This window comes from Tamandua tetradactyla, chromosome 19, assembly GCF_023851605.1.
Source record: "Tamandua tetradactyla isolate mTamTet1 chromosome 19, mTamTet1.pri, whole genome shotgun sequence".
Classification (NCBI taxonomy): domain Eukaryota; kingdom Metazoa; phylum Chordata; class Mammalia; order Pilosa; family Myrmecophagidae; genus Tamandua; species Tamandua tetradactyla.
This window is the reverse complement of record NC_135345.1, coordinates 3,559,732-3,583,139: the sequence shown is the minus strand read 5'-3', so window position 1 is coordinate 3,583,139 and position 23,408 is coordinate 3,559,732. Positions and strand designations below refer to the sequence as shown.

Here is a 23,408-nt window from a genome sequence, read left to right as displayed (position 1 = left end):
CAGCTCCAGCTCCCAGCTCCTTGAGGAACCCAGTGCTGGCCATCTGGCCTGGACTGCTGACGGGCCATTCACCCCCCCCCCGGACACCTCTGCCCCGACTCTCTCCATGGCCCTCTCTGTCCCAACCCCTCCCTTCCACATACACACACACACTGAAGCCTCCTTTCCTGACCACAACTGTCACACGTCTGTCTCCTTCTGAGACCCATCAGGGCTTCCCCGTGCCTTTCACCCAGCCCTCCGCTGCAGCTCGCAGGGCCTGGTCTGCCCCAATACCCCTTTCTCCCCTGCCCTCTCCGGCCCCTAGCCACTCCTCCATTCTGTGGGTCCCATATGCAGCCTCCCTCTGCCCTCAGGGCCTTTGCACACACTGCTCCTTCTTCCTGGGATTCTCAGCCCTTCTAGACTTTTACACTTCCTGTCCCATGGTAGAGGCAGGGGCTCCACTGAGCTCAGTACCAACCAGGACCCACTCACCACGCCCCAGCCAGCGTGGAGCCCTCTGTTCTCCCAATTCCTGGTGGAGGAAGCCTCTAGTTTTCTTTCTCATAGAAATGGAGAGGCACTCCATCCAGAAGCAAGGCAGAGCCTGGTGCGGGGACCCGCCGCCACCTTCTTCTGATGGTTCATTTTCTGTGCCCGGTCCCCACACCTGCCCTGGGACTGCCCAGGTGCCGGGACCCCAGCCCCTCACACCCGCCCCCCAGGGGCCAGCCTATGGCTGCCCATGATGACTCTGGAGGGTTGAGAGATGGATACAGCGGGGGCTCCAGGGAAGCTGGACCTCCTGGCCTGCGCCACTCCTTGGGGTCACAGGGTCCCATCTCCACTGAGGAAAGTGGGCGGGACACTGGGTTCAGGTCTCCCAGCCTGAGGCCATGCCACCCACGCGGCGGGGTCAGGAAGTGCCAAGACAGCGCGGGCACGGCCAGCTTCCTGGGACGTCTTTATTGACAGTGCGCAGGGAGGGAGGGAAGGCGGGACACCCAGCCCCGGCTCGGGCCTCAGGCGGGAGCTGCCAGCCGCTTGGGGAACCGCATGCGGTCATTGAGCCAGTCCACGTAATTGGTCACACGGGTGTAGACGCCCGGCTTGTTGAGCCTCCCGCAGCCGTCGCCCCAGCTGATGATGCCATACAGGTAGGCCACGCCGTTCTTCTCACAGACCAGCGGCCCGCCCGAGTCCCCCTGCCGCGGGGACACGCAGTCAGCAGCCCCGCCAGGTGGCCCAGGACACGCATGGGTGACTCAGGGGCTCGGGCTCCCTGGAGACAGTCCCTGCGTCCCCTCCCCGCCCCTGCTGCTCCCTCACCCCAACCCCACAAGGGCCACTGAGGAGCCAGAAGCCTGGAAGAGTTTCCCACACTCCCCCTCCCACCACCCCCGGGGCTCTCTGCGGCACTAGTGGTGACATTCGGACAGTGGGGGACGGGGACACCGGGGTCTCGAAGAAGAATGCTGGACGCTACTCGTGAGAGACACTGGGCAGATGCCACCTCATTCCCAGGCTGCTGTCCAGAAGTGGGGGGAAGGGGTGGTCCGACCAGCTTCTCCCCCTCATAAAGTACCCAAGAGCCACAGCCACTCCTCCTGGCCCCCTGCTCCACCCCCACCCCAGACGCACCCCATCATCCAGACATCCCAAATCCGGCACACGCTCTTCCTAAGGCCTAAAAAGCCTTCCTTGCCACCTGGGAAATACCTGTCCTCAGGACAGACACTAAGACCACCTCCCCCAGGACACCATCCTCGAAGGCCCCATTGTCCCACTGCCTCCTGCTAAGCTGGACCGCCGTGGGGAAGCCACTGGACCTCTCTGGGCCTCAATTTCCCCGTCTGAGGGGGCAGGAGGTCTCTCCCCCAACTACAAGGAGAATCTTCCTGCAGTGGCCGGGGCAGCGGCCCGAGGGTGCAGCCCCCACCCTGGGTGCTGGTCTCCAGGTTGGCAGGGGCACTGTCGGCTCTGGCCAGGGGTCCTTTCGGCTCTAGGAATCCCCTGGTGAGCGGTTCCCAGCCTCAGCGGGTCTGGCGGGCACACCTGTGTGGTCCCGTGGGGGCGCTGGCGGGCCCACCTGGCAGGCGTCCGACTTGCAGTCGAAGTAGCCAGCGCACAGCATGTTGGGGCTGATGTCTGCGCCGTACACCTCGGGGCTGCTGCACTTGTGGTCGGCCACGAGCGGCACCAGCGCCTCGCGCAGGGAGGGGGCGTAGGTCTCGGCGCCTGCGGGCGGAGCACCGGGGGCTCAGGGCTTGGCGGCTGCCCCGCTTGGGGACCGCAGGGGCGGATGCCCCCGCCCCTTCCCCCCGGCCCCCGGCCCCGCCCCCACGCACTCTCGTCCATGTGGCCCCAGCCTGCAATCTGGCACTTGTGTCCGGTGGGGAAGGAGCTGCCGGGCTCAGGCAGGCAGATGGGCTGGACGAACTGCGAGCGGACGGCGCAGCGCTCCCCCTTCTTCTTCAGCCGGACCAGGACTGGGTGGAGCGAGGGCAGGACTCAGCCGGGTGTGGGGACCGCTCCATGACCGCGGAGGGCGCGGAGGCCCCACCCAGGCTGCAGCCCGCTCGGCGGGGGGGCCGTGGCTCCAGACGGGGTGGGGGTGGGGGTGAGGGAACGGCTCTGTCCACACCAGGCCCCTTGTTTGCCCCGCCCCGGGGTCCGTCTCGCCCCTCCTCCTTCCCCCCTCCCCTCCCTCCCCCACGTGCCTGAGGGGCAGCCAGGCCGCCCGCCCCTCCCTGCCGCTGCTGTCGCCTCCCTCCGGCCCCGGGCCCGGGCGTGCTCACCGAGGTCGTGGTTGCGGGGGCTGAACACCGAGTAGAGCGGGTAGGGGATGTACTTCTCGATGCCGAACGCCTGCGTCACATCCGTCGTGTGGTTGAAGAAGTGCTGGCCCAGCACCACCAAGACGCTGTCCCTGGGGGGGCTGTGCAGGGGGAGCTGGCAGAACCCCAGACACCCCGGGCCACCGGGGTCGGTTCCTCCCACCCCTACAGGGCACCCCACAGACGCCCCAGGAGGGCCCAAGGCTGTGCTGACCACAGTCCTGAGCCCAGGTGTGGACGGCTGCGGTGGGGTGTGGGGAGGTGAGGGGGGCTGTGAGCGGCCTGGGGGGACGTGACTCAGCGTGATGAGGGGGCTCACAGAGGACCCCTGGGGAGTCCTCACACCAGGTCCAGGCAGAGTCTGCTGAAATTGGACCCCACGTGGGTGGAGACCCCTCCCCAGCCCTGAGTGGTTGGAGGCCCAGTCCACGTGGGTGGAGACCCCTCCTTTGTCAGCCCGGGGGTCTGATCTGGGCCTCACTTCCCCCCTGCTGAGGGGGGGACCCCACCCCTCGCCCTCCTCAGCCCTCCAGTGCCCAGGCCAAAGGGGAGCGCGGACCTTGAAATGCCCCGGCCACATGGGGTGAGGGATGGGGCATCCAGCCTGAAATAGCTGCATGGAGTGGGGGGACATTGGCGTCCTTCCCCTGCCCCCCACCACGTCCTTGCTCTCTGGGTTCCACCACCCTCACCTGCCCTGCTTGGCCCAGTCTCCAAGCTAACCCTGGGGGCGGCCCTGGGGACCCGTGGGCCAGGGCAGGGAACACTGCCCGGTGTCTGGCCCCTCCCAGCCCACCTGCCTCTCCCTACAGGGGTGCCCGGCTGCCCTTCAGGGACAGGAAACAGGCCGGGCAGGATGGGACCTGACGCTGGGGTCCCCACCGCTCCTGAGCTGGCTGGCCCTGATGCCCGGAGGCCCGCTGTCCCTCCCCAGGCTGGTGACAGCAGATGCCTCCTCCCTGCAAGCTGGGACCCCACCCCCTACCGCGGTGTGGCCAGACCACAGGTCTGAGATGGCTCTCCTCCCTTGGGGTGTCTGGTGTGTCTCACCTTGCCCTGCCCCCATCTTTAGCCGTCAACCCCAAGCCTGCCTCCTGCTAGGATGAGCACCCAACTTCCCCTTCAGGGTCCAGCTGTGACTGGGCTGCAGTTTCCCTGGCTAGGCAGAAAGAATTGGACTCAGGAGCCCCCTGGGCTGACAGTGCCCCCCAAGGCTGCAAGACTTGTTGCTGGGCCCAGCTGCCCAGCAGGGTGGGCTCCCAGTGGCCGCCTGGGAGACATTGGGTGGGGAGGGCGGCCTTAAGCTCCTCCACGGCTGTTGCCTGGCACTCTGGCCCCTTCCCCAGCTCAGGCGCTCTCAGGCTGTCCCTGTCCACTCATCTGACCCTCCATGACCATGGGCCCCTGGGTTACAGGACAGGGTGTCTGGAGCCTCTGGCAGCACCAGGCTGAGTGCTAAGTCACAACCAGGTGAAGGGTGGAAGGGGTGACTAGTGAACATTAAGGGTAAACAGAGGCATTCAAAGATGGGGGGGTTACACAGTTGGAGGACAGACTAGGGGCCACATGGGTGAGTGGTTATATCCGCCTGTGGGAGGACAGGCAGGTGGAGGGGTAGTGGGGGTGGAGGAGAGTGAGCTGACAGGTGGGTGGGGGATGTCTGGGTGGTTAGATGGGGGGGGTGAGGGTGGACAGAGGAATGAAGGGCAGGGTGGTGGGGCGGTGGTGTGGGGTGGCTGGGTGGGCGCGGTGGACCCCAGGGGTTGGGCTCACCTGTTGGAGAAGCAGTGGGCGGCCGACACCACCCAGCAGGTGTGGACCAGCGTCCCTGCGCAGAAGTTGTTCCCGATGTAGAGGGCGGCCAGCCAGGGGTGGGAGCCGGGCAGCGCCGAGGAACCCCCGATGATGCGCGGCCGCAGGAAGCCCCGCTTTTTGTGCCTCCTGCCGCAGAGCCGGGGTCCGGCCGGGGTGGGCTTGACCACGGCCAGCAAGGTCTCGGAGGGCGGGGGCTCCAGCCTGGCGACGCTCCCTGGGGACAAAGGCCACGCGGTCAGGCCCCCAGCCCCTGGTGCCGGGCCTGGATTCAAGGCCCCGACACAGGCCGGCCACCGCCTGCCCCACGCGCCTCTGGCGCTGCTCGGCCCGGCCGCCTGGGACGCCGCTGCCACCCCGGGGTGGTCAGTGTGGCCCCACTGGGCCTGTAAGTCCTGAGGCTGCTGCCTGGTGACACACGCACCCCTCAGGGATTCCCAGCTGCAAGCACCCAACGCACCCACCCTCCAGCCACGCCCACCCAGTCGCATGGGCCCACCCAGGCGCCTTCCGCCAGGCCCTCCCAAGCCCCGCCCCCGGCCCCGCCCCCGCCCCGGCGCGCACCGCAAGCCTCCAGGCGGCAGTACTCCCAGGACAGCGTGTTGTCCTTCACCACGTAGCACCACGGCCGCTCGTCCTTGTCGGGGTTCCTGGGGAGAGAGACCCGCGCGGGGGGTCGCCAGGGCCCTGGGAGGGCGCGCCTCGCGGAGCGCGCGGAGCCGGGGCGGCCCCTCCCTTCCCTGCCGGCAGCTTCCCGGCCGAGGGCACTGGGGTCCTGGGCGCTGACCGGCAGTAAGGGTGGCGGCCCAGGCCCATCAGCGCGGCGGCGCCCACCGAGTCCACGTGCAGCTCCTGGTAGAGCAGGTCGGAGTTCCAGGGCAGGCAGGCCAGGCCCGATGCCGCAGTGCGCGCCACCCCGCGGTACTCGGAGCCGTTCCCCACGAAGCAGCGCTCGGCGGGCACTGTGGGCGGGGGGCGCCGTGAGCCGGCCCCGCGGGTCCGCCCCGCGCCCCCTCCCCGGGCCCCCTCCCCGGGCCGGGCTGGAGGCCGCGGACTCACCAATGTTGCAGAGCCGCCCGGCGCGGCCCGGAGGACAGGCGCACACGGTGGAGCCCGTGGCCACGACCAGGTGGCAGGAGCCCCCGTGGAGGCAGGGGTCGCTCAGGCAGGCTGCGGGGAGGGCTGGGGAGCTAGCGAGGGCCGGCCCCGGGGGCGACCCCACCGCCACCCGCGCGCGCGGGGACCTCACCTGTGTGGCGGGTGCGCTCGCACGCAGCTCGGCCGCCCTGGCACACGCACTGCTCCACCTGGCCCTGGCGCACGCGAGCCCAGCGCTCGCCTTCTTCCAGGTACTCGTAGCGGGTCTCGTCGAAGCATTTCTCTGCGGGACGCCGAGTGAACCGTCTGCCTCCCCCTCGGCCCCCCGCCCCCCAACCCGCTGCCCCACTCACCGGTGCCGCAGTCCTTGCCGGTGAAGGCCGCAGGGCAGGCGCAGTGGTAGGATGCGTGGTCCGGGGCTCCGGTGCAGGAGCCTCCGTGGAGGCAGGGCGCTGAGGCACAGGGGTCGGGGGAACCTGGCCAGGTAGGGCGGGAGACAGCAGACGGCACCCATTTCTCAGCCCCCGGGCCCCTGGGGGACCCTGTCTGGGGTTGTTGGGGTGCCCTGTCCAGCCCTCCCTCCCCTTCCTCCCAGCGCCTCCACCCTGCCCTCAGGCCCTGGTCCCCTGGTCCCCTGGTGTCCAGGGGTCCCGCCGTGGCCGTAGGGCCTGACCTAACCACCAGGGGGCGCCCTGGCCCCAGCAATGGCCACAGAAGCAGCACAGGCCGCAGGGCACAGCCTGGGGTGGGGTCCTGCGGGAGGGGGCAGGCTTCCCACATCCCTCCCCTGCCCTTGGCGCCCCCGGGAGCCGCCCTTCTGGTCTCTGCTGTGGGTCAACCCAGAGCCTCTCCTCCACTCAGGTGGGACCCCCTTACACACCAGCCCCCAGGTCAGCTCTGCTCACCCCTACAGCCCTCACCCCACCCAGTCTTCCTACCTTGACAACCCCCCCCTCCAGCTCTCCACCCCTCCTACGTGCGGCTCAGGCCGCCCCATGCACCTGATACCCACCTGGGCCCCCCTGAGGCGTGGCGACCGCCAAGCAGTAACCCCAGGCCCTGTCCCGGTCATAGTTGTGAGTTGTGGCACACCTGCAGTTGGGGGCGATGCGGGGTTGTGGGGGGCCCACCCCGGCGGGCCAGACCCCTGGTGCTCCCTCCCGTCATGTGTGCACGCCCGCCCCAGGGGGTCGTCCACCTGCTCATCTGCAGGCGCAGGCTCATTGGCAGGGGTGGGGGCTGGGGAGTGAGCAGGGTGGGGCCCCCAGCCCAGACCCACCACTTCCTGTAGGTGCTGCCCTCCGAGGTGCAGGCGTGGTGCATGCGGCCTCCATAGCGGAAGGGGAAGCTGCAGGGCAGCCCGTCCTCTGTCAGCACTGTGGGGGCCAAAAGGGGCAGGGGTCAGGGGGCACCCACATGGGCCCTCCTGACCTCCACCACACCGCCTCCTCCCAAGAGCCCACGTGGCCCACCTCGCCCTTCCGGACCGCTGGTGGAAGCCGGTCCCGGCGGAGGACCCTCCACCTCGGTCCCTGGAGAGAGCGTGGCTGGGCTCACAGGTGTCACCAGTGTCGCAGGGGTCACCAATGTCAGAGGGGCTCCAGGGGTCACTGTGGCGTTGAGTCCTGGAGGTTCTGTAAGGTTCTGGAGGAGCGAGGGCTGTGCCCACATCACGTGGGACTGGGCCCCTCAGCCCCAGGCCCCTGGACTGGGCGCTCGGCCGATAAGCCCCTCACCCCTGGGCAGGGGCTGGGGGGCTCTGGATGACCCCAGGGCTTCTGCTGGGCCCCTGCCCCCTGCCCCCACCCCAATGGGGAAGCAGCTGGCATGGGGTCACTGCTTTCCCAGGGCCCACTTCTGGGCCCCATCAGACCCGACAGAGGTAGCCCCCCACCCACAACGGACCCAGGCAAAGTCATAGACTGCACCCCCCCACCCCCACCCCCAGCCTGCCAGGCACACCCACCCGCACCCCAAAAGGCTGACAGCTCCTCCCTGAGCTTTCCACTGGGGTGCGAGCCCTCTACCCGGCAGGTTAACCTCCCCCTGGCCGCAGCCGAAGGCCAGTAGGGACTCAGGCCGCGGGCAGGCAGCAGGCAGCGATGTGACTGAGACTCACCCTGGTGGCCTGGGGCTGGGCCCCACGAGGCGCCCATAGCAGCAGCAGTAGGAGCAGGTGCAGCCCCAGCGGGGGGCAGGGGCTGGGGACCCAGGCCCAGTGTCCCATGGCTCCTCCTGGGTTGGCGTGGGGCGGCGGGAGGCGGGAGCCTAGCCGGGGCAGGCAGGGGTCAGGGCCACCCGGTAATGATTAACCCCGCCCGCCTCCCAGGCCACCCCACATCAGGCAACCCAAGGTTTGGCTCACCTGTCCTGCCTGGACAGCCCCAGGTGTCCCACCTGGCCGGGCTGGTCCTACCCTGCCCATGCTCTCTGTCCACTTCAGAGGACTTCCTCCAGCAAGCCTTCCATGATGCACGTTCCAGCCTGGCACCACAGCAAGAGTGGCTGGTGTGTCCTGCTGTGACCCTGGCCCTGGGGGCAGAACTGGGGCTCCTGGGGGAGCAGAGGTGCCTCCTCTTGGTGGCTGTGTGCTCAGCGAAAGGCCAGGCACGGAGAGGAGAGGGTGTGGCACTGGGCTGAGGGTGCAAAAAGGATCCTTGTGGGGACTCGCCGCCCCTGGTGACCTGGGCCTGGAGGGGGCCACAGGGAAGGAGCTGGGGGAGCTGGGCAGGGTCCCCGAATGCCCCTGCAGCCTGTGAGTCAGATCTGCCTGGGAGGGGTGGGGGACCCCATGCCGTCCTGGGCTGGAGCTGGGGACCAGCACAGCTCAGCAGCCACTCTGCTGGATATCCCTGAACCCCACCAGTTCAGGCCCCCGTTTTCCCATCTATGCAGACTGAGTGGGGTCCCCTCCCCTGTCTTCCATCCCACCCCTCCCCCAGGCCCCTGCCCAGAGTGACCCATCTGAGCGTTCCCTAGGCCGCTGCCTGGAAGCATCCAGAACGGCCCCCTGGCCTTGCTGTGTGCTCGATCCCAGGCCCTCCCGGGGTGGGGTGGGCCCGTCCAGGCCCATGGAGGGAGGGCGCCCGGCCCTGCACCAGCGCCACCCTTGGCTACCCCCAAACCCACAGGAGCACCTTCGTCCCCTGGGGTCCTGGACGCTGACGCCCACTCCCTGGGGGATGACAGCTCTGGCCGGAAGCCAGAGGGGCTCGGCCGAGGCATCAGATCCTGCTCCGGCCCAGTTCTGAGCAGGAAGGGCTGGGGGCCCCTGGTTCTCGGGGTTCCACTGGGCATGGACCACCCTCTGGCTCCTGGCTGGCCACCTGTCCCCAGAGGGGGCCCTCCCAAACCCCTGCTCACTGTCTCTGCTACCCACGTTTGTCACTGATGCACCCGGAATCCTGGTGGAGCACGTCCTGACCCCCACGTCCCCCCAACCTGGTCACCCCAGTTCTCCGGCAGACCTCTGATTTCCCAACGGGGCCAGCTGGCGGGGGCAAACGCTGCAGGCCCTGGAAGGAGCCCCCGTCCCTGCTCTGAAGCACCTCGCTCCAAAGCGGCCCCTTGCACGGCCAACCCCACCACGTTCTTGGGGTACGCCAGGGGCTTCTTTGTCGGAGGCCCGTCCTGGGGCTCCCGCGAGCTGTGGGAATGGGCCCCAGTGGAATCTGAGGCAGGGGTGCCGCCCCTGTCCATCTGACCCTGGGCTCCCCCGCCCGGTGACGCACCTGCCTGACGCCCCCAGCCCATGCAACCCTCAGACAGGAGGCTGGGGGAGGGACCCTTGTGCGCGGCTGCTCAGTGTGTCGGGGCTTCCCCCAGGGCCACCATGGACCCTCTGTCCGATCCCAGGCCCTGCTGCTCGGGCTCGGACACCCCCACTCCGGGTCCAGCCCTGCTGGTCAGACCACTCCAGCCCCAGGGCCCTCACACGTGCCCTCCTGGCTGCTGCCATCTGAAAGGGCAGGGGACCCGGAATCCCCAAGCCAAGCCCTGCCCCCAGCCATCCCTTAGTCCACCCCAGGTGCCGCTTCCTCCAGGCCCCCCCCACACACCCTGGAGCAGTCCCTCAGGAGGGGCCGGACCCCAGCCCCCAGCACGAGGCAGACGCTCAAAAGGTCCTCAGAGCACTTTATTGAGGAGAGCTGGACGCCGCGGGCCTGGGCGGGCACTGTCCCCACAGCCCTGGCGAGTGTCCAGGCTGTGGCCTCCAGCCAGGGTCACGACCTCCACCCAGGGCCACGACCCCCACCCAGGGTTATGACCTCCAACTGGGGCTGTCCCCTTCAGCCAGGGTGGCCCGTCTGGCTGGGACGGGGCCCTCGGCTGGGCTGGTGTCCTCCGGCCGGGGTAGCCCTGCACGGCGGCCATGGCTGTCCTGCAGGGTCTGGGGCTGGCACTCAGACGAAGGTGGCGCGGTGCCGCCCGGCCTGGGTGGGCTCACCGGGGCTGGCGCCAGGGAGACCTGGTGTCGGGAGGGTGCCAGCCTGCGGTCTCCCCCCGCCCGCCCGTGCCCCCGGGGTGCTGCCGTCCACAGCGGGTGACGTGCCGGCGACGCGGTCCACGTCGATGATCCTGCTGACCGGGAGGCCCCGGCGCCCACGGGCCCGGCCTGCACGGGAGAGAGCGGCCGTCACTCGTGCACGGGGTCGGGCCCCCCACACTAGGGGGGCTCAAGCACCCAGATGTACCCCAGGCGTGGAGCCTCTGGCCCCGGGCCCCTGGCCTGGGGACAGGCGTGCCTGGGAGGGCTGGCCACTGATGGAAGCATCCAGAAGCGTTCCCCAGGCCCATCTGCAGGCACCAACCTGTGAACGTGGCTGGACCCACTGTGTCCCCACCTGTGAGGCCCCCAACACCCCAGCACCTGTGGGCCACACTGCACACCTGGCCATGCAGAACAGGGCCCTCTGCAGGCTGAGCTGATGGAGGGGGAGGGCAGACAGTGGGGGGACAGGAGGGGAGGGGTCTGTGGGCAGGAGGCCGGGAGCTGTGTGTGAAGAGGGACTCACCTGCACCCCTGGGCTCATCTGTACCTCTGGACTCACCTGCACCCCTGGACTCACCAACACCCCTGCCCTTGCCTAAGCAGCCCGGCTCCCCTAGCAGTCCCAGCATCCCCTCCAGGCTGCTGGAAGCCAGTCTGACTCACTGCCCCTTCACCCCAGGAGTCCCCTGGCCACCCCCAACCTGCCTGGAAGTTTCTAGACTCTAGGACAGGCAGGTCCCCTCTTCCTGACCTGCCTACTGCCCCTGGGGGGCCTGATCACTGAGGCCGACGCTGCCCGGTGGTCCAGTCGGGGATGGGGAGCCTTGGGGTGGGGTGGGGGGTGTAGTGGGGCCTGGCGTGGGCCCTGGACATAGGTCGGCAATGCCTCTGGGCTCTGCAGGCAAGTCCTCTCCCTGGGGGATCCTGTGTAAACCCCTTCCTCTTTCTGGAAGTGGGGAGCGGCGTTGCTGCCTTCTGAGGGGATTAAAAGAGAGATGGGGGGCGTTCAGCCCCTGGAGAGGGCTCCCAGGCCCTGCTTGGTTGGCCAAGGTGCCCAGGGCCAAGGGTCTGGGGGAGCCATGAGCCTCCTTGGGGAGTCTGGTGCGGGGCCCCCAGGTGCTCGCGGGGAGCAGGAGCCCCAGGCAGGGCCTTTGGTCCTGTGGCCGGCTCCAGAGGAGCCTCAGTTTCCTCAGCTGGGGCAGGAAGGCCTTCACAGAGTAAGGTCAGCAGGGAGAGCCTCCAGGCCTGCGCTCCCCCACCGCCGTGGCCCCCATACCCCCAGCCCATCCTGCCAGTGGCCTCAGAGCAGGCCGGGCCTGAGGATAGCGACAGCCCCCTCCCAAGGGCACGCTGACGAGTCCAGGCAGCTGGCGAGGAGGTGTCACCCAGCACAGAGGACGCGGCAGCTTCCGAGGTGCAGGGCGGGGATGCCAGGGGCCACCGTGAAGGGCAGCACTGCCCCAACCAGCCGCGCTGGCACCCATGTCTGCAGACAGGGCCAGGCCGGGGGCCTGAGGGGACCTGTGGGGGGAGGGTACAGGCCGGGGGCTCTAGTGCTGCCCAAGGGACCCCAAACAGGCCAGAGGGGACGGGAGGCTCCCCAGGGGCCTCACAGGCAAAGGCACTCTGGGGGTCACAGGTCATGCCTCCAGGCCAGGCCGGGGGCTGGGCGGGCATCAGGGTGTGGCCAAGCTTCACCTTGGACTCTCTCCTCTGGCCACATGTGGGCAGGTGGGGAAAAGGGGCCACTGTGGCCAGGGCTCCCGGCAGCTGGGCAGGCTCGGGATGGGGGGCGCCTGTGCGAGGGGCAGCCCCCCGATGCTGGCAGGGTCATGTGTGTCACTTAAGCAGTGGCCGCAGGCTGTGTCCTGCCCACCTGCCAGCCCCAGACTCGCGCTGAGTAAGCGGCCGTGGGGCGTGTGACTCAGCGGCGGGCAGTGTGCCCTGGCCTGCAGGGAGAGCTCCCCACGCAGGGACGGCGACACGGCCCACCCGCAAGACCCCTGTGCACGCCCCTTCCACACAGGAGCCCCCTCCTGGGATCCCTCTGCCCCTCCTCCCCCCAGGTCAGCCCACGCCTTCTCCCCGCCCCCGGAGCCCCACACCTCCTGCCCTGCCAACGGCCCGTCCTAGGGCCCCGTGCCACCCCCGGGGTCCACTCTCCTGCTCTACCGGGGCCTAGTCTCCGGCCTTACCTGCTGGGGCCCGGGCTGCGGCCCCCCAACCCCCTGGAGCCACGGGGTGCTTGCCAGGGCCTGGGCCTCCCCTTGGCCCCTGCTTGTCCCTCAGGCCATCCCTCCCGCCACGCCAGACGCTATCAAGCCCCTCCACCCCGACCCAGGACTCAAGACCTCCTCACGACGACGGTGGACGCGGCGGACACATGTCCATCCTGGCGGGGGTGGGGAGGACACAGGGGCCCTCCAGGCCTGTCCTTGGGGGTCCCCAGCAGTCCTGCCCCAGAGGAACCCCACTGCCCGGAAGCCCTGAGCTCTGACCCTCTTTGCTGGTGATCCGCAAGGGGCCTGAGGAGGCTGGGCAAGGGGCAGGCCCAGGACCGGGGAGTTGCCCCCTCCGGCCTCCCCCAAGCGGACCTGCCGTGGCTCGGCACAAAGACCATGGGGACCACACAGCTCCTTGGGGGCCAGGCCGGCGGAGGGAGGGTGGGGAAGGAGGGAGCAGGAAGAAAAGAAGGGAGAGAGGGTGGGGAAAGGTGGAGAGGAGGGGAGAGAAGGGAAGGGGGTGGGGAGGGCGGCCGCCGCCAAGGGCAAGGCGCTGCCTCCTCCCACAGGCCCCCACTGGCCCTGCACAGCGGGAGGCAGAGGACACGCAGGACAGGAAAGGACACGCCTGCTGGGAGAGCTGGGCTCCCACTCCCACTGTGCAGCCGGCCCCTGGCTCCTGGCCACCCCTGCCCCTGCCACCCCCGTCCCCGGGCCATTCCCAACCCCGGCCACCCTGCCCCCCCAGGGCACCCCTGCCCTGGTCCCTGTTCAGGCTTTTCACTGTGTCTGTGCTGCAGGGGTGGGGGTGGGGGTCAGGGGCTGGACTAAAAGTCCTTCCTCAGCAGACCTGAGAGCACTGGGTAGTAGGCCCTGGGCCTGGGGCCACAAAGGCTAGGTGACAAGGGGTCAGCGTAAGGGGACAGAGGAGAGCGGAGAGAGGAAGGCAGGAGAAGGCGGGGGGAGGAGGTGAGGAGGGGCAGATGAGGGGTGAAGGTAAGGCAGGTGGAGGAAAGGGGGAGGGGGAGGAGGGAAGGTAAGCTGGGTGGAGGTGAAGGGGTGCAGAGGGTGGGGGCCCATGGCGTATCCAACTGGGGCTGCTGGCTGGGGTCAGACGGGAGTGCGAGGCCAAGTGGAGAGAGGACAGTGCAGCCGAGTGGCCGTGGGGTTGGAGGACGGGGGTTCAGGCAGACACCCAGGGGTGTGGTGTCTGGATGAGGGCTGGGAAGGCCAGGGGTGGGGGAGAGGCCCAGGGGTCCCCAGGCAGGGTAAGGCCTGGGGGGCTCCAGGCCTGCGTGGGAAGAGCGCAGGGCGCAGTTAAGCGTGGGGCAGCGGCCCCGTGGGCAGGGGGCGTAGACATCTGGGGGACGCAGATGCCGTGGGGAGCACCCACCCGAGGGGGCCGTGGGGATGGCACCTGTGCCGGCACGGCGCTCGGGGCAGCTCCGCCTCTCCCTGGCAGGGGCTGTGGGGTGGGTCGGAGAGCCCTGGAGCAGCGTCCTCCAGGGCCTTGGGGAGCTGGGACCCCCTTGCCAAGGGCAACACTCGGAGTCCGGGGGCCTGGTGGGGGGCTCAGGGGGCCGCCCACGAAGGCCCAGCGTCTGGACGCCCAAGGACCCCGTGGGCGCGGGTGCTGGACCTGACGGGACCCCCGAGCCAGGCCCGCGGCAGCCCTGGGGCCTCTGCGGGGAGGGCCGCTGCCAGGTGGGTGCAGAGACCCGGGGTGGGGGGCACCGAGGCGCCGTCGCTGGGCATGCGCGGTCTGGGCAGGAGCGAGCCTCTGCGTCCGCCTGTCTGGGAGCCTCAGGAGCACGTCCTGGTCTGTGCACGAGTTTGAGCGTCAGTGCGTGTGTCTGTCCGGGAGCGGGAGCGTCTGTGCACGCATCAGGGAAGCCACGGGGAGCGGGGAGCTGAGGCTGCAGCAAGGTGGACGCTCCACTCCCGGGCTGGTGACGGGGCTCCTGAGGAAGCCCCGAGCCGCGCCGGGTTCCCGCCTCCTCTGCACGACAGCAGGGGCAGCCGCCCTGGGGACCCCTCACTAGGAGGGGGTGCTGGCGGGGTGGGGCGGGGCAGGACGCTCCCGCCCTCCCCTTGGGACCTCACACCCCCGGCGTCCGGGTGCCCCTGCTGCCCCTCCTGGCACCCCGCCCCTCTATGGCAGCACCCTCCCCTATTTCACTGGGAAACTGCTCCCAGGATGGCAGAGACCGGGCTGGCCCAATGCTTCCCCGGGGGGGGTGGGGGGGCTGTGGTGGGGCACTGAGGGGATGCACCCGGGTCTCTGAGCCCCTACCGCACTGGTGGGGCTCACCTGTACCTGCTGCTTCTGCCCTGACGGGCGAGGGTCTCCAGGTGCCCAGCCTGGGGGCGGGGTGGGGTGGGGTGGGAGTGGACAAAGGGAACCAGGGCCTGAGCTGGGGCAGAGGCCTGTGCCTGGGGGAGGGGCACGAGGGGGCTACGGGCACGCGAGAGGAGGAAGGAAGATGGGGAAGAGGAGGAGAAGATACGGTGAGGGACCGGGAGTGCCCAAGGGCCTGTCCCCCACAGTGAGGGGCTCGAGGGGCCCTGAGGGCAGTGGCTCCCTCCAGGAGGGGCTCTCCAGCAGGGGTGCTGGGGGTGTCCTGGGGGGTACACTCAGCCTGAGTGGAAGGCTTGGGGGAGGGCAGGCTGGCCTGGGTCAGGGGGACGTAGACAAGGGAGACCTCAGGACCTGATGACTGGACTGCAGACCCCACAGCGTGGCAGAAAGGGTGACACCTGGCACTTGGGCCCACTTGGGAAGACGGGGGCGCCAAGCCAGGCACCGAGGCATGGCCTTCCAGGGCCCTGTCCAGCCAGGTGAGGCCCCTCCCACAGGGTACTGGGCCTCGTGGGGAGAGGGGAGAGGGAGAGGCCCAGCAGGGCCACCCCCAACCCCAGCCATGATCCAGCTCCTCTCCCAGCGGAATGAGCCAGAAAGCAAGTGTCGGGTGGGGTGGGGGGCTGTGGTAGGGGTGCGGGGGTGCGTCTGACCAGGCCTGGCCAGGGAAGGGACCCTCTGTGGCTCCCTCGGCTGGGGGCAGACTGTGAGTTCTGAATCAGGGTGCTGAGAGAGCCCCCTAGCACGGTTCCGACCCCGGCCTAGGCCACACACCCAGGGGTGACACCCAGGAGGGCTCAGAGGTGCCAAGGAATAATGGCCAAGTTTGTAAAGTATATTAAGCCAAATCCAGAATGTCCCCTTAAATTCTCTAAAAATACCACTTATTCCCCAGGATTAAAACAGATCTACAGTTTCAGAAGTGGAAACAAATTTTAAAGGAAAAAGAAAAGAGTTTTAGGCCAGTCCATGACGAGAGACAGAGTTTATTGCTCCTGGAAGAACAGAGCCAACACAGGTGCCAACTACGTACAGGCAGCTACGAAGCGAGAGGAGGAAGCAGGGGCTCCAGGCAGGGGCTGAGTCAGGACATGCAAGGGGGGGTCGCCCAGGAATGCACGTGTGGACCCTACACGTACAGAAAGAGCACCCCCAGACCCTGGGCAGAGAGGGGTAGGGTTTGGGGGCAGAGATCAGAGTTGCAGTGGGTAGGGACAGTCTTGGCACCACCAGGGGCAGGTCCTCACCCGAGGCGCCCACAGGTCGCGAGCGGCAGCCCCGCGGCTCCCCCGAAGCCCCTGGCGGAGGCGCACTCACCACGGGGGCAATGGCCACACCGCAGGGGCCACGAGCCCTGCGCCAGCTTCTGGCACTTGTGGCAAGGCTCTCTGCTACAAGCCTGCACTGTGCATCCCCTACTGTGTCCCTGCGGCTCACTGGGGGTTGGGGACACATTCCCACTGCTCGGGTCCTCTGACCCCAGGACGCTGGCCGGCACTGCCCTAAATGGCTGTCCCGGCTCTTTCTGCCTCAAGCCGCGTGTCTCTGTTCCAGTGACGACTTTTGTTTTTAGCCTTTGAAACCAAAACACTAAACATGCCACATCTGAATTTCAAAGGAAACACACTGATTTTGCGGGACTTCCCAGGCTGAGCCAGCCTGTTCCCGAAATCAGGGCCTGTGGAGGGAGCGCGGGCAGGGAAGTGGCCGCCGCAGCTACCTGGCTCCCGCGGACCGACGCAGGCCCCGGTCCGTCTGCCGCGTCCTAAGGGCACGACCGTACCCAGCTCTGGCCTCTGCCAGCCGCCTTCCTCCACGCAGGACAGGCAAAGGGAGAGCACAACAGAGGGAGACCAGGAGGGAGTCTTGCCAAAACACCTGTTGCGGAGCGCCACGGGGCCGGAGGGGACTTACCGGAGCTGTGTCTGTTTTGTTTATTGAAAACCGGGTGACAGTGTGGATGGGGGTCGAGCAGAGAGAACTCAGAGGTGGAGGGAGTCAAAACCTGCAGGTACCTGGTCTCGGGGGCTCCGGCGTGTCCTGTGCATCCGGTAGAGGGGCTGGGGGCGAGCGGTGGGCTTCGGCCCGTGGGCCGGGGGGCGACGGCAGCAAGGTGCTGTTGGGGCTGCTGATGTCCCCCTCCCCCACCAGTGTCAGGTCGGCAGGACTGTCCTCCGCCGTCTCGATGCCCTCGGCCCTGGCCTCCCACGACCGCCGCCTCCATGCTGGCGCCACGCCTTCCTGCACGGGGGGCCCGGGCGGGCTGTCGGCTGAGCCAGGGCTGTCGGCGGAGCTGGGGCTGTCGGCAGAGCCAGGGCTGGCTGCCGGGCTTTCGGCAGAGTCCTGGGCGGACCCCAGCTTTTCGCGGGGCTGGGGGGCTCTCTCCTTGCTGCTCCTCTTGGCAAGTCCCTTGGCCGGGGGGGCGGTAGGGAGGCGCAGGAACTCGGGGAGCACCAAGTCCTCCTTCCTTAGCAGCCCGCGCTGGTCGTCTGCTCTGCAGCTCTGAGCTTTGGAAATGAGCTCAAAAAACTCTAGTGGAAGGAAACCCAGATGCTGTGTGTGAGGGTCTCACCCCCACACGCAGGGGGCGGGCAGCCGGGGTGGGGCGAGGGCTGGCCTACTGCGCAGAGCTGGGCGAAAGCCTTAGCCTAGGGAATTCTAGCACCCCCTTTCTTCCCCAGAGCCTGTGACAGCTATAAACCTCCCTGAAAAGGGAATTTTGTGAAGTCCCAACTTGAAAAAGCAAAACTCAACACGGGCGTGCTCTCGTGTTGAGCTGGGAAGAGGCTGCTGTGGGCTCGGGCTGGGTTTTCCACTTACAGCCTGGGTGCCCTCGGACAGGTGAGGCTGGCTCCCTTCTAGGGACGGGGCACGGGGGGCCTGGCTGCAGCTCCCCAGCTGGGACCCAGCGTTTCCTTGCAGAGCCCAAAGGTCAGGGCCAGAGACCTCAGGCGAGAGGGGAGGGGAGAGGGCCCAGAGACAGGGTGCGGGCGAGAAGACCCTGCTCACGCTGCCTCCCGACCCACCTGCCGCGCGGCCCCACCTGTGCGTCGGCTGCAGCACCCCCTGCCCCATGGAGCTCTACAGCCTCCCTCAGCCACGAGGGGCCTCCCCACTTCCCAGGGCCTCCTCGGACTGCTGCGGGCACACCCAGCCTCTCTGGGGGTCACTCCAGAGCCCACCCTTTTCCTACCGCGGCTGCATTCTCAACTCTAACTCAAGTTCACAGTGAATGCATCAGCCTGAGTTTTCTCCAGCATTTAAGTAAAAAAGACTGCAGCTTTTACAGAACTGTGAGAAACCCATCGAGCTCCAAGGAGAGCTGGTTTGCTTCTGCCCCTCCGCGGGCAGCCAAGGCAGGGGGCAGGTGTGCCTGGGGGCTGTGTGCGAGCCGGCAGCTGAGGAAGGGAGCGGGCCCTGGACAGCCCTGGCCGGGAGTCCGCCTCTGAGACCTGCCTTTGCTAGTACCGCGCAGAGGGAAACGGCGCTCTGATGAAGAAGACCCCGTCCCTGAGTGCCCAAGCACCCTGCATCTGTCCTGCCGGCCTGGGCAGGGGAGGGTGCTGTGTCCCTAGGGCTGGCCCTCCGCCTCTGCTTGGGGCCCTGGGGAGCCCATAGTCAGCAACCCCCCCAGGGCCGGCTCCCGAGGGAGGTGGTGGGGTGGGGGGTGGCTGGCCGCACAGTGTCCGCACAGGGACACGGGAGGGGGCCCTGCTCGGGGTGTTGGGAATGGCAGGACCCGTTTTAGTGACTCTGCTTAACACCTGATATTGCATTTGCCAGGAACCGGGGAAGTGTTGAAAAATGCACATACCCTCTGCTTCGTCCAAATTAATTTTCTGATTTTTTTTTTTCCCAATCTTTGCAATAGATTCTTCTCTCTTTGAAAGCCGGGGCTCCCTAGCATTTTTTCCATTTTCTCCTTTTATTTTAATAGAATTAGACTTGCCTAGTGTTCTTTCCTCTCCCTGTATCAGAAGGAAAGTCAAAGTTCTACTCACAGTGCAGGCACACGACAACACACAGTTACCCAGTTAACAGATAAGCAGACATTTGAAATACAGATTGCATCAACTCAGAATTTACAGGAGTAGAAGAAAAAGCAAGTGCAAGGATAAAGAGCACTAAACAAAGAGCATTTAAGGCACAACCTCCCCACCATCCAAGGCAGTTCACACAGAAGGGGGAGGACGGCCAGCCCTTGACCCTCTACCCTGGGAAGAAAATGTCCAGAACGAACCCAGCCACCCCCCTCTGAGAAAACGCAGCGCAGGCGCCTTGGCTCAGAGATGCCGCCGGCCCCAACCTGCACCCTGGGGGACCGTGCGGGCAAGGGGGGAAGGGAAATTACCGTAGCCGCGTGATTTCTGGAAGTGGACTTTGTAGCTATGCTCAGTTTGCCTGCTGCACCTTTCTGTTTATCTGTGGATGCTAAACATAACAAGACACACTTTGTGATGACAGTGAATTCCAACTTCATGCAAACATTTAAACGTAAGCACGTTCATGTGTCTGAGGGCAAAGCTACGGAGAAGCCAAAAAGTACGAAGCATCCCTTATCTAAAAATAAAGCCCATATCTGGGCCGACATCTAGGCCTCTTCGCCCAGTGCCAGAGTAGAGGGCGTACCTGCCTCCCCATACCTGGGCCAACACGGGCACGGGCAGGGCTCGGGAACAGCTGCCCTCGGGGTGATACCAGGGGCTTCCGGAAGGAGAGAAGGATGAGGCATCTTCTGTAGACAGAAGAGCCTTACGCTGATGGGTATATTTTCAAATCAGGCTGCGGGCTCTCCTCCCTCTGGCACCAAAGGTCTAAAGGCCACTTCACTGGCACATATACAACTCAGTGGCAACGAAAAAGCCTGTTTCTACCAACAGTGCCCGCCTACCTAAAGCTGTCCTGTGAGACTCACCTGCACAGAGGTGAGCCTGCAGCGAGCAAGCTCAGCCTCGGTGCCCCAGGGGCAGGGGCCTGGCACAGCCTGGTCAGCCTGAAGAGCCCTGAGCGTGGGGGGGGGGGGGGGGCGGGCAGGGGAAGCAGGGCCAGGCTCACCTTTTCCCTTGGGACGGTCCTTTTCCTCTAAGACGACCCGCTGTCCGTCCAGGGCTGCAATGGGGGCGCCGAGGTCCAGGAGCTCCCTCTCTCCGCTCTAGAGGCAGAGGGGCCTGTGGTGAGCCCCGGAGGACGCCCGAGAGCGCCTGGGACTGGCCGCCGGCCACCAGCAGGCCCCAGGCAGCCCAGGCCCCGCCACCTCAGGTCACCCGGGCCCAGGGCTTGGCCACAGCCTAGGGGTGGAGTGACCTAAGAGGCCATCGCCTGGGCATGGATGGCCAGGGCGGGTGGCTCTCGAGCTACCGAGGCACGGCTGCTATCCTAACCCACAGATGCGACGCTGTGACAGGTGTGTAAGGTGTGTAAGGGTGCCGCCGAGTGTTTACTTAGCAGAAGAGGCTCCATGTGGGTCGGAACCTGCCTTGTGGACTCAACGCTGACCCCTTCACAGACCCGCAGACGCTCTGATGGGGTGAGCACTGAACTCAAAATGCTCGTTTTATAAGCAAACAAGGAAAGACGGACAGTTCTGGCAACAGGTCTAGAGACCAAATGAAGCACTGATCACTACAGTACTAAAGCCCTCAGCCCCTGGGGTGACTGCAGACCTCCGCAGGGTCGCAGGGTTGCAGGGTTGCTGGGTCCTGCCTGACCCTGAAGCCTGCCCGAGCAGCGGCTGAGGGCAAATGGCCAGCTGCTGGGTCCTCCCTTGTCCCTGAGGCTCCCAGCCCGGCCAGACTCATGCCCAGAAACCCAGGCCACATGCTGTCAGTGTGACGGCCAAGGCCCCCTGCTCAAAATGCTGCCCTCATGCCCCCGCCATGCGAGGACGGTCTGCGGCACCCGGTGAACAGACCCTCCACGGCAAGCCCCACCTCACAGGTGGGAAGCCCAAGGCCCAGAGGGGCGAAGCGATTCTCAGGACCTCGGCCCCACAAGGCCGAGAGCCCAGAGCCTGGGCCAGGCGCCCCGTGGCATGTGCGACTTGGCAGGGCCTGGCTGGCAGGGGGAGGCTGCGGGGGCCCTAGGCCACATGTCCTCTCACTCACCTCCAGTCGGGGACAACTTGGGGGCCACTTTCAGAGAAAACAAAAACCCTAAACATCCTTGAAAACACAGCTCTGGTACAAAGAAAGGAAAACAAGGTGAACAGTGTATCACACGTCACCAAATTGCAAAGCCAAGAAACAGGACACGGCGAGACCAGCAGCTCTTTCCACTTATCCAGGCACCTTTTCACCAAATTGCCCCGTCAGTGCTTTATTCCAAAACTGCCTCCCCGTGCTCACGAGCGCCCAGCCGGAGCCCGTGGAAGTCGGCTAAGCCAGACAGGAACTGTGAAACTCAAGCAACAAAGATGAAGAGAAACAGCCTGAGGACCACAAGGTGGCACCCGTGGGAGCTGCAGGCGGCACGTCCACCTGGACGCGTGGGCACCCGTGGGAGCTGCGGGCATCACGCCCACCTGGACGCGTGGGCAAAGGATGAAGTACTTCCATTCTTGTTCTTTGGTAAGTTTTTCTCATTTTTCTTTTCCTGAACTAAAACCTCATCTCAACTAACAACCTGAAATCTTTTTGGAGTGAGCAAGATGTAAGTAATAATCGCTTACATTCAACAGAATCATAAAGCTGGTTTGAAAGTGTCATGTACCCCAGAAAAACCATGTCCTTTAAGCCTCATTCAATACTGTGGGTGGGGGCAGCGATTGGTCATCTCCATGGAGACGTGGCCCACCCAGCGGTGGGTGTGGCCTTCTGGTTAGATGGGGGCATGACTCTGCCCACCCTAAGGGTCAGCAGATGCCCGCCACAGGCCTTCCCAGCCCATCGGCTTCTCGAGTCCAGGGGTCTCTCCTTAATGTGGACACTTTTATGGCCTCAGAACTATAAACTGGTAACTTAATAAACCCCTTTATCAAAGCTGTTCATTTCTGGTGTACCGCGTCCTGGCAGCTTTTACGAAGTAACACACGTGCACTGTCTCCTCTGGAGGGTGCCCGGGGAGGGGGATGCCCAGAGGAGGGGGGATGCCCCAGGAGGGTGCCTAGAGGAGGGAGACGCCCAGGGGAGAGGGGAACACCCCCAGGGGGTGCCCAGGAGAGGGGGCACCCCAGGGGTCCACTCACCAGTCTCACCACCAGGTCACTGAGGTTCAGGCCGTACTTGGCCACCACTGGCCGCAGAACCTCGGTCACGGGCTTGGTGGGCTTGGCCTTCAGGCCCACTGACCGGTTAATTGGAACGAGGTCCAGCCTGGTGGGGGTGGGCGGCACGGTGAAATGCTCACACACACGCACCCCATCTTTGTTTACACAGTTGCTGAAGAGGGTGACGATCCCTTGCTCCCCAGGGCCCCCCCCCCCCACTCCAGTGCTAACCCCTTCCTCGGGGCAGGGGGAGGCAGGGCGGGGCCAGGCCCGGGGCCCGGCAGGGACCTCCTCAAGGGCCAGGCCGACCCCGTCAGCCTGGGTGTCAATGGTTAGAGGCTCCCATGCAGCCGCCAGGCAGGGACCCCACAAGGCACAGGTAGGGGGAATGGGTAGCTGTGTTGTTCTGTGGGTTCATGAGGGCCCGTGGGGGCCACTGTCCCCACCCCGCGGCCAGGCTCGTCCTGGGCACGTGCGGCCCTCACTGAACCACTCGGGTGTCGGCCGCGTGTCTGCTTGGCGACCAGGGAGACAGCAGGGGCTGAAAGCTGGGAGCCGTCACACATGGGTTCCAGGACCCTCCCACCAACGGAAAGGGTATTTCCTCTCACCGGAACAGAGTCCGCTTTTCCAAGCGCAGGTCCCTGGACTCCAAGATGCTGCTGTCCTGTTGCAGCACTAAGGGCTTCAGGATGCGGGAGAGGGGCGGAGAGCGGAGTGAGCTGGGGGCCAGGCTCGTGGAGGGGCCGCGGTGCACCCCTCCCCCCGGGGCAGCGCGGAGGGGCCCACTGCCCGCAGTGGGCGCGGGTGGAGGGGGCAGGCGGCAGCTCGCACCTTGTCCCCGCCCACCAGGAAGAGGTCAACGGCAGCGCCACTGATGCCCTGCCGCTCGCAGAGCCCGGACAGCACCTCCTTGACAGAGCAGCCGGCCCTGACGGTCACCGTGCAGGCCGTGCCATCCGGGAGGTGGACGCGGCAGTGCTTGCATGCCTTCTCCTTCTCGGGCACCGGCGTCCTGCGGGCCTCCGCCTGGGACAGGGGGACAGGCCGTGTGCTGAGCGCAGGGCCCCCCCGTCCCGCGCCCATGCCCCCCCCAGAGCTGTGTCTTCGCAGCACCCCCTGCCCCGGGAGAGGAGGCGTCCACGTCCACGCAGTCAGCAGGAGAGGGCAGAAGCGGCTGTGGGGCTCCGGCTCTCTCAGATGCTGACACCGTGGGGCCGCGCCAGGCTGGACTGCCGGGGCTGGTGGGGAGGCCAGCGGGGGGCAGCGACCCACCAGTCCGAGAGAGGCCAGCCCGGCCCGGATTTTGTTCAGGGCCCCTGAGCTCTGGGCGCTCTACAGGCAACAGCAGCTCCCGGCCATTATTTAGTTTAATCAAGAAACGACGCTCTACGTCAGTGAC

At 66.6% G+C, this 23,408-nt stretch overlaps 2 protein-coding genes across 4 annotated transcripts in view; both read right to left on the bottom strand.

The window, feature by feature from the left end:
* Positions 1 to 929: 929 nt before the first annotated feature.
* Positions 930 to 7,992, bottom strand: HGFAC (HGF activator). Its single transcript, XM_077136291.1, has 14 exons — positions 7,849 to 7,992; positions 7,202 to 7,373; positions 7,009 to 7,105; positions 6,742 to 6,821; positions 6,083 to 6,205; positions 5,881 to 6,012; positions 5,691 to 5,801; positions 5,419 to 5,593; positions 5,196 to 5,281; positions 4,593 to 4,848; positions 2,781 to 2,920; positions 2,331 to 2,471; positions 2,072 to 2,220; positions 930 to 1,187 (listed from the first exon to the last, which is right to left on the bottom strand). Exons 1-14 carry the CDS (start codon positions 7,954 to 7,956, stop codon positions 1,005 to 1,007), a joined length of 1,953 nt encoding a protein of 650 aa, XP_076992406.1. The 5' UTR covers positions 7,957 to 7,992; the 3' UTR covers positions 930 to 1,004.
* A 2,105-nt stretch (positions 7,993 to 10,097) lies between these two features.
* Positions 10,098 to 23,408, bottom strand: part of RGS12 (regulator of G protein signaling 12) — a 177,442-nt gene continuing 164,131 nt past the window's right edge. The window contains exons 11-18 of one of the 3 annotated variants that reach the window (XM_077136288.1): positions 22,841 to 23,035; positions 22,618 to 22,691; positions 21,986 to 22,112; positions 19,858 to 19,954; positions 19,154 to 19,233; positions 18,617 to 18,770; positions 16,818 to 17,333; positions 10,098 to 10,344 (exon numbers count right to left, since the gene is read on the bottom strand). In XM_077136288.1, the coding sequence (XP_076992403.1) occupies positions 10,133 to 10,344; positions 16,818 to 17,333; positions 18,617 to 18,770; positions 19,154 to 19,233; positions 19,858 to 19,954; positions 21,986 to 22,112; positions 22,618 to 22,691; positions 22,841 to 23,035 (1,455 nt within the window). In that variant the 3' untranslated portion in view covers positions 10,098 to 10,132. Of the gene's footprint in view, positions 10,345 to 15,772; positions 17,334 to 18,616; positions 18,771 to 19,153; positions 19,234 to 19,857; positions 19,955 to 21,985; positions 22,113 to 22,617; positions 22,692 to 22,840; positions 23,036 to 23,408 lie in introns of those variants that run through there. The other 2 variants (XM_077136289.1, XM_077136290.1) reach the window with 2 other exon arrangements.